The 9,637-nt window shown below is 39.5% G+C and overlaps 1 protein-coding gene across 1 annotated transcript; it reads left to right on the top strand.

Annotated features, from left to right (window-relative positions):
- Positions 1-262: 262 nt before the first annotated feature.
- Positions 263-2,080, top strand: LOC137632387 (serine/threonine-protein kinase PRP4 homolog). The gene has a single exon (XM_068364321.1). It carries the CDS (start codon positions 263-265, stop codon positions 2,078-2,080), a length of 1,818 nt encoding a protein of 605 aa, XP_068220422.1.
- The last annotated feature ends 7,557 nt before the right edge of the window (positions 2,081-9,637 follow it).

Genomic DNA, 9,637 nt, shown 5'->3' with positions numbered 1-9,637 from the left:
ATGGTTTGGGCATGTTCTTCGCACTCCTCAAGAGAGATTAGTTCACCAAACGTTCAGCTGGGCTCCCCAAGGCCCTAGAAGAGTTGGAAGACCCAGACCTACATGGCTGGGGACTATGAAACATGAAGTAGGAGACGATGCATGGAGAAGTATTGATTTAAAAGCTCAAGATAGAGACGATTGGTGAAATCTAACCGAGTCCCTCTGCGTCAATAGGCGTGGGAGGGGATGATGATGATGACACACAAAGACATATGCAGGCATGCACCATTATAAAGATCACGTGTTTTGCAGGTCGGACGGTGAAGACCACTTTACTCTCATGGTCACACATAAGCTGAGGTCACCTGGCCTTGACAGCAGCAGAACACATAAGCTGAGGTCACCTGCCCTTGACAGCAGCATCACACATAAGCTGAGGTCACCTGCCCTTGACAGCAGCAGGACACATAAGCTGAGGTCACCTGGCCTTGGCAGCAGCAGGACACATAAGCTGAGGTCACCTGGCCTTGACAGCAGCAGGACACATAAGCTGAGGTCACCTGGCCTTGGCAGCAGCAGGACACATAAGTTGAGGTCACCTGGCCTTGACAGCAGCAGGACACATAAGCTGAGGTCACCTGGCCTTGGCAGCAGCAGGACACATAAGCTGAGGTCACCTGCCCTTGACAGCAGCAGGACACATAAGCTGAGGTCACCTGGCCTTGGCAGCAGCAGGACACATAAGCTGAGGTCACCTGGCCTTGACAGCAGCAGGACACATAAGCTGAGGTCACCTGGCCTTGACAGCAGCAGGACACATAAGCTGAGGTCACCTGGCCTTGACAGCAGCAGGATACATAAGCTGAGGTCACCTGGCCTTAGCAGCAGCAGGACACATAAGCTGAGGTCACCTGGCCTTGACAGCAGCAGGACACATAAGCTGAGGTCACCTGGCCTTGGCAGCAGCAGGACACATAAGCTGAGGTCACCTGGCCTTGACAGCAGCAGGACACATAAGCTGAGGTCACCTGGCCTTGACAGCAGCAGGACACATAAGCTGAGGTCACCTGGCCTTGACAGCAGCAGGATACATAAGCTGAGGTCACCTGGCCTTGACAGCAGCAGGATACATAAGCTGAGGTCACCTGGCCTTGACAGCAGGAGGACACATAAGCTGAGGTCACCTGGCCTTGGCAGCAGCAGGACACATAAGCTGAGGTCACCTGGCCTTGACAGCAGGAGGACACATAAGCTGAGGTCACCTGGCCTTGACAGCAGCAGGACACATAAGCTGAGGTCACCTGGCCTTGACAGCAGCAGGACACATAAGCTGAGATCACCTGCCCTTGACAGCAGCAGGACACATAAGCTGAGGTCACGTGGCCTTGACAGCAGCAGGACACATAAGCTGAGATCACCTGTCCTTGACAGCAGCAGGACACATAAGCTGAGGTCACCTGCCCTTGACAGCAGCAGGACACATAAGCTGAGGTCACCTGGCCTTGACAGCAGCAGGACACATAAGCTGAGGTCACCTGCCCTTGACAGGAGCAGGACACATAAGCTGAGGTCACCTGGCCTTGACAGCAGCAGGACACATAAGCTGAGGTCATCTGCCCTTGACAGCAGCAGGACACATAAGGTGAGGTCACCTGCCCTTGACAGCAGCAGGACACATAAGCTGAGGTCACCTGGCCTTGACAGCAGCAGGACACATAAGCTGAGGTCACCTGGCCTTGACAGCAGCAGGACACATAAGCTGAGGTCACCTGGCCTTGACAGCAGCAGGACACATAAGCTGAGGTCACCTGCCCTTGACAGCAGCAGGACACATAAGCTGAGGTCACCTGGCCTTGACAGCAGCAGGACACATAAGCTGAGGTCACCTGCCCTTGACAGCAGCAGGACACATAAGGTGAGGTCACCTGGCCTTGACAGCAGCAGGACACATAAGCTGAGGTCACCTGGCCTTGACAGCAGCAGGACACATAAGCTGAGGTCACCTGGCCTTGACAGCAGCAGGACACATAAGCTGAGATCACCTGCCCTTGACAGCAGCAGTGCTGTTGCTATTATGCCATCTCTGGGAGGAAACTAACATGCGGAATAGGGCATGAATCCTGATGCCTAAGGGCATCCCGCTTCATTATTTGCTAAATTCTGTTCCACCATCTGCTTGATGGTAGAGTGTTGAATTTATCGCATTGAAAAGTCACACATAAACCTAGCTATGCTGGGAGTTTTGGATTGAACATTTCTATATTTTCAATTACCACAAAACCATTGAGATGGCTTGGGAAGGGCCACCATCAGAACCCTCAATAATTATGCTTGGAAGAAACTGTGGCCTGAATACACTCCTGAAAGTAATTTGGAGGGATTGGAACCTATGCAGAAGGAAGTTGATGATGAAATTGTGCCTTGGGAAGGACACTGGGGTTGGCACTGAAAGAGAGGCCAGAACGATGCCCATGTCCTAGAGTCGATGATGGATATTTAAAAACCTCATTTATCTCTTATCCCCGGCCATATAAGAGAAAAATATGTCTTATCCCTACTAGTATTGAAGGGAGACTTGTACAGTACAGTAAATGTTCAATAAGGCCCCTAGAGGGCGATGTTTACAGCTCCAGCTTGCCGCAGTTTTTCTCCATATGAACGATCTGGGTTCCGTCAATTATTTCTTGGATGGAGGGTTTCCGGTCGTGGACATTGATGTAATGTTAGTGTATTTCCCCCACCCCCCCACCCCTCCCCCCCGGCCCCCTGATTTCTGTGGGTCAGCATACGTTTTATGAGAGTCACGGTAGTGTGTCTGATGTAGTCTTTTCCGTAAGATATACACAACTCCTCCATGCATAAATATTTGCAGACTATGTACACGCTTCCGTTGGTGTTCAGGGAGCTGTACTGTTCCTCATTACCAGGACTTGCTATATATTCTGAGTTGTACTCTCTGGCAAGGGGCTTTCACGGTAACACATAAGTTGATCCAGAGTTTAGGTGGTGTTAAATTATAAGAATATATATATATATATATATATGTGTGTATATATATATATATATATATATGTATATATATATATATATATATATATTAAAGACGATTAGAATTGAAAAATTGAAAGTTCTATTGTCTGGTGTAGTATTTTTGTCATTTCCTTTCAATTCTTTTAAAAATCTGTGTTGGAGAAGTTTACGTTTAGGTTTCTTCTATAAAGAAATAAGACATTTCTCACAATGGTTCGGTTTTTATACAGATTAATCTCATTTTATAACCAGTGACAGTCTCTTCATCCCAAGGTTTAATAAATAAATACCCCCCGATGATTTTTTTCTCTCTCTCTCTCTCTCTCTCTCTCTCTCTCTCTCTCACACGAATAGCTTCAGTTTACAGCTTAGCTGACATAGTTACTTATTTACTTGCTCGTAAATTTTTTTTTTATATATATGGAGGAATCCCCATAAACATCAGACTGTGACTAAAAAAAAAAACTTAAGAAATGCACAACAGGTATCGTTGTTAGGGTAAACAGACTTAGACACGTGACTAGAATATTAAGAATGCAGATCAAAGAACCACATGTTTTTCTCAATTTTTTTTTTATCATATTTGACTCAAGGTTAACCTGGTCTATTAATTTAACTGTTTAAAGCCTAAGTTCATAATTCAAGATTAACATGGTGTAGTCATATAACTGTTCGAAGCCTGTTCATAATTCAAGATTAACATGGTGTAGTCATTTAACTGTTCGAAGCCTAAGTTCATAATTATTTTGTCTTCAATTACTGGGTTATGTATGGCTCGCAGATATGAATATCTTCATTAAGAGTGAAGGGTGCGCTGTTTAGATCCAAACTTGACCATGGCCGTAGGATCTATTTTTATGCATAATTTGCATTATATTACCCATCTCTATTTACATTTTATTACTTCTCTCTCTCTCTCTCTCTCTCTCTCTCTCTCTCTCTGAGGCGACCGGTGGAAACTAGACAAGCCAAAGATGAGAGGTGACCGAGGAGACGTAACCACGATTTGGCTGGAAGTTCTCTCTCTCTCTCTCTCTCTCTCTCTCTCTCTCTCTCTCTCTCTCTCTTCCATTCTATAGGTTAGTGTTCATCAAGCCATAAACATGAAAGGGTTTCTGTCTTGACTGAATTTTTGTATGCACTCTAGGTCTCTTCAGGGTACTTATAAATGTAATAATTGACGAACAAAACATTATCCGAATATAAGGTAATCAGAGGTTGGTTTGATTACACATTTCATACGGAATTTAACATCGGTTTTTTTCCTAATTTGCTTCTTAATATAATGCTAAGATTTGAGATTCTCTTCCAAATTTATTTTTCCAGTCTTACTTATTTTCATCTTTTACAAGACTAGGGTATCGTTTTCTTGAAGTTAATCTCAACATCATGATTAATATTTTATGATATTATTAATATCACACATTGAATTAAATTATTGTCATTGTTATTATCTAAGAACTCTCATATAAAGGGATAAAAGGTCATGAACTTATTTAGTAAACATTTAAATTAATGTGTGTTTTTGAAGAAAGTGGAATGTTGGAGTCCAACCAGATACATATGAATATTTGTCATCAGTAACAGATGGTTAATAAAACAGGTTATATGATAGATCAGGAATAATCACCTGTGAGTGTCAGAGGACTATGTATATGTTATGTATATTCGTTACATTACAACCTACAGGGTAGGAATATGGGTTACATTCTCACCCCTAGGGTGAATTAATGCAGATTTTGAATTGAACTAACCCAATAACTACATATACCATTGAATGAAATGGGATAACTTAAGTTAACAATAATGGTAATGGAGGGGATGTTTAGTATCCCCTGCTGTCAATATAAAAAATCAGTTTATTCAATTAAGAATAAACAATAAATACTATTTTGATATATATTAAAAAAGTTAATACGTCAATATTAATATTAAATCTACGTATAAAGAAGTGAAAGGGAAACGTGGTTGATTTTAACTATCCAGTAAGAGAGAGAGAGAGAGAGAGAGAGAGAGAGAGAGAGACAGAGAGAGAGAGAGAGAGAGAGAGAGAGAGAGAGAGAGAGAGAGAGAGAGAGAGAAGTGTTTTAGAATAAAAAAGATCTGTCATTAAATATTGGAGATACTCATTGCCCATTCCTCTTCGCTAAAGTTTATAAAATCATTGATCAATTTTTTGTAGTATAAATGACGTCAATAGTGTTACAGAGATTTTGGCAAGGCGTAAGTTTGACGAATCCTAATGATATATCCACTACTTGGGGGAAACGACCTCTGAATGTGGCACCTGAAATGACATGTGTCATAGATAAAAGTTAAGATCCCCATTCTCATAGCCAAATCTTTCCCTTTGCAGCCTTGAGATTAGAAAGGGCATTAAGTTGCCTTTCCATCGGCCTCAGAATTAAAACGAAGAGCTATATAGTTCAAAGAACAACGTTGATAATTGGAAAAGCCTATCATTGTTTTAAATTTGGTGAATTTGTGAACCTAAATGTCACTTATTACACGACCTTAGATTTTGTCTCCCTCTTTCCATTTCATAAGTGTCCTTCTTCAGTGTTTTTTTTTTTATTGTATTGTATTGTATATCCCCATTTCATTAAACTGTATCTCCTCCTTCTATTAGATTAAATTTTAGTGTCCACCTATACTTGATATCCCCTCAAGGAAGCCAAATCTTTCTTCTCAATAATTAGAAGATTTGCTTTCCAGTAATGTAATCTCTCTTTTTTTTTTGTACGTATAATTCTCCCCATCCATTAGAGTTAAGTCTCCCTTCATAGTGATTTGAATTAACCCTCTCTAATAAGTAGTATTTCTTCCACTTTATAAGTCAGTCTGCCTCCTACCCTTGCATTGACACAGACACCAGGATCAACAACAACAAACCCCCCCCCCCCTCGCCTCCAATAAGTGGCATCCCTCCACTTTTATAAGTCGAACCGCCCCCTCCTCCAGTAAATCAAATGACATCTCCAATACGTTGGATAATCGAAAGTTCCCCACAGGGGTCCAGTTTTGAAAAGTAAGATTTCCAAAATTTGAATCTTGACCTTCAGTTAATAGAATCTCTCCATCAAAAGATTTGAAGCTATCTCCAATAATCTGAATATCCAATTGCAGTTAATCAAGTTCCACTCGTATACTCAATCAAATTGACCCGCGTAATTTCCCTCCAAAATCTCATATCTGTCCTTTCTAGTTATTGAATTCTCTTCCACACTTTCTGTTGCAATAAGTTGAATCTCATCCTGGAAGGAAAATCTCCCCCCTACCAGGTGCATTGAATCTATGATATGATTAATCTACCCCATCCTAATAAGTCGAATATCCTCAGAGGATTCCGTGTCTAACATTAAGCTTTTCACTAGTCTAATCTACCCCCGTTGAACAGAAGAAATAGAACCTCCCCCTTCCACCTCTCAATCAAGGTTAATTCTCCAGATCCTATGTTGCTAGGTGCTACGAGGGCTGTCAGATCCACCTGGAATGCGTTTTTGCCATATTCTCCGAAGTACCGTATCACCTTTTGTTAGTATACGTAACATCTGTCGAGCTGCTGAAATGTTGCCTCTTTCTCAGAACTGGGTGTTGCTGCTGTACCCAACTGACTTGATTATCTTGATGTGCCAGGTTGTGTTCTCGTAACACATATGAAAAGATAATGTTCAGTGATGAACCTCATCTAGCTGTACAGGTTTTATCTGACTTGGGTTATGATGTCAGGTGATGGGCTTTTAAATGGTGCGGTGGGGCTTTGCATAAAAATCGTCCTTAATCGCTCTGCTCTTCTGTACTTGTTTAGAAACATGAAAGTAATCTATAGTTATGATGATGTAGTTGTTGTCGATTATACTGAACACTAGTCTTTATCGAAGGCTATAAATTCAAGTACTTTACAGCCCTTATTTGTAAAGGACAACAAGGGGTTTCAATTATCTTCTAATTTCCTCATAGTGTGAATCTTGTGATGATATCTTTAATCAAAGCCTTTTGATATTTACTTCTAACGTAGTCGAAGTTTGGTTCCTGTTTAACCCGGTTGTTGCTTAGGTGAGATGACGTAATACACTAGTGGCTCTTAAAATTTCTTGCCTTGCGACCCCCTTCTACATTAACCATGTCTCATTCCCCCCCCCCCCCAAAAAAAAAAAAAAAAAAAAAAAAAAAAAAAAAACTTCCCACCCTTGAAATTTTTGCCAAACTAGAAAGTACCGTATAAAAATTTTTATAAACAGTATGTTGCCCTTTGTATACTAATATACTTAATTGGCTATGTATGTATATGGATGAATGATAGATTTTTATTTCATTGCTGTTGATTTTTATTGGAATGTACTGAACTATATTTCAATAAGATAAACATTGTTCATAGAAAATGGGTAAAACAAATATATGATGAAACAAAATTTTAGCTTAATCTTTTTTTCAAACTGTTTCATCATTATGCAGATTACACTCATTACATTGATAGAAAATACTAATTACTGTAAAAAATAAATCTAATTTTTACTATTAATACAATCATTTGTGGATCATGACCCCATAAAAATATTATACATCCTCCTTACCGATTAATGATTAATTTATCCATATTTATGTAGCATTGGAAAACAAAAGACATCATAATTACTTCATTTTTATTTTCATTGTTAAAATTTTAACTGCTTGTAATATTGTAGAAAAATAAGATTTTAGCCAGTGGCCTTTTTGACTTAAGTCTACTCTATTATTATTATTACTTTCTAAGCTAAAACCCTAGTTGAAAAAGCAGGAGGCGATAAGCCCAAGCGCTCCAACAGGGAAAGTAGCCCAATGAGGAAAGGAAAAAAGAAATATTTTAAGAAGAGTAACAACATTTAAATATCTCCTATATAAATTATAAAAACTTTAACAAAACAAGAGGAAGAGAAATAAGGTAGAATAGTGTATAGTGTACCCTCAAGCTTTGGGATGGGTGATATATACTGGCTCTTTTGCCCAACTAGTCGGGAATATTTGGTGATGTTTTGTTCAATACACATCGGAGATCACTTGCCGCATCAAGCTTATTTCTTTTTATCGTTTTGATTCCAACTAGGCCTAATGCTGAGAACCCTGTAGGATTCTCTGACATATTTTCTGGTAAACTTAAAGAAATTTTATCCAAAACTTTTCCATAGCAAGAGAAGTAAATTCATCTTTAGCCACATAATTAGACTTCAGTTAAAGGAGCCTTGCTTGCCCCCCCCCCCCCCACCCCTGGAAGCTCCTTGCGCCCCCCAGTTTAAGAATCACTGCCACAAAATGAAATAATTACAAATAATGTGAAATTGTTTCTTATCAGCTGCCTGCTTTACTGTATTTATGATATTCATGCATTTTAAGGTACTCGTGTATCTAAGGAAACAACAAAGTACTGTTTGCGGACCTCCAAGTAGACTTCTAATTTCACTATATTGTTATCTCCCCCAACGAAGTTGGAAGTAGGTTATGTTTCGCCCCTGTTTGTGTGTGAACAGCTTCCTGACCACAATTTTAATCGAAGAGTAATAAAACTTGCAGGGATTAACTGTTATGTAAAAAGCTGGAAATGATTAAATTTTGGAAGATGAAGGGTCATGCAAATTTCCAATTCACGTAATCAGCCTTAAGTTTGGACATCGTTGTCACAGAGACTTCCAATTTGGTTCATATATGAGCGCATGAAAATCCACGCCAATTAATACTACATGTCAAGGTCAAAGGTCAAGGTTGAGCAAAAGGTTGAAAAATAAGCTGCCACGGTGGATGTGTACGCTCTACTGAATGACTCTCTAGGTTTTATCTTTTTTGGATACAGGAAATGATAAATGCCATCAACACTAGAAATTATTATCAGTATTAGATTACTGAAAGAAACCACATACTTCTCTTTTACTTAACATGTATACGTTCACCCAATTCCAACTGAACGTATAATAATGGTTAACCCTCTGAACCTGCAATATATATTTTAAGGCAAAATTTACTATTTTAATTGCATTTGATACCATGTGGTTCCATGTTAATAGGTATCTGTCCACAAGGAAAACTTCGTATAAAAAGTTACGTAGATCCGGCTTGTCTCTCTCTCTCTCTCTCTCTCTCTCTCTCTCTCTCTCTCTCTCTCTCTCTCTCTCTCTCTCTCTCTCTCTCTCTGTTGATAGTATTTTTCGAGCTCCAATGAACAGATTTGAATGAATGTTGGAAACGCATTCCTTGGAAGGTATCGTCTGATAAATTTTTTTTTAGCTTCTTTGTTATCAAAATTCTTCTATTTGAAAGCAATTGGCTCCTTGCCTTATGGTATCATTTTCATGTTGCATATTCACTGTCCATGTGTAGTAAATTCATATTTCGACTGATTCATTTATTCACTGATTACTAACTTTTGCTTAGGTATCCTTCGATAGATTGCTCATTGAATATTCATTCCCTGAAAAAAAAAAAAGTTGAATTTATTCTTCCATAAAATCTGGTAATTACATTTGAAAGCCAATTTTACGATAGATATATTTGGTATTGAAATATTAACCAAATTTATTATATTTTAGAAAATAAAAGAATTAATGCACTTGAATTTAGAATACTGGACATTCTTTTAGTTCTTTGTTATTAATAT

Source organism: Palaemon carinicauda, chromosome 41, assembly GCF_036898095.1.
Source record: "Palaemon carinicauda isolate YSFRI2023 chromosome 41, ASM3689809v2, whole genome shotgun sequence".
NCBI lineage: Eukaryota > Metazoa > Arthropoda > Malacostraca > Decapoda > Palaemonidae > Palaemon > Palaemon carinicauda.
Note: the sequence above shows the minus strand (reverse complement) of the source record. Positions and strands in the feature narration are given on the sequence as shown.

What these genes read in the sequence shown, in the direction of transcription:
- LOC137632387 (XM_068364321.1), top strand. Translation starts at nt 263, where the DNA reads ATGCACCATTATAAAGATCACGTGTTTTGCAGGTCGGACGGTGAAGAC.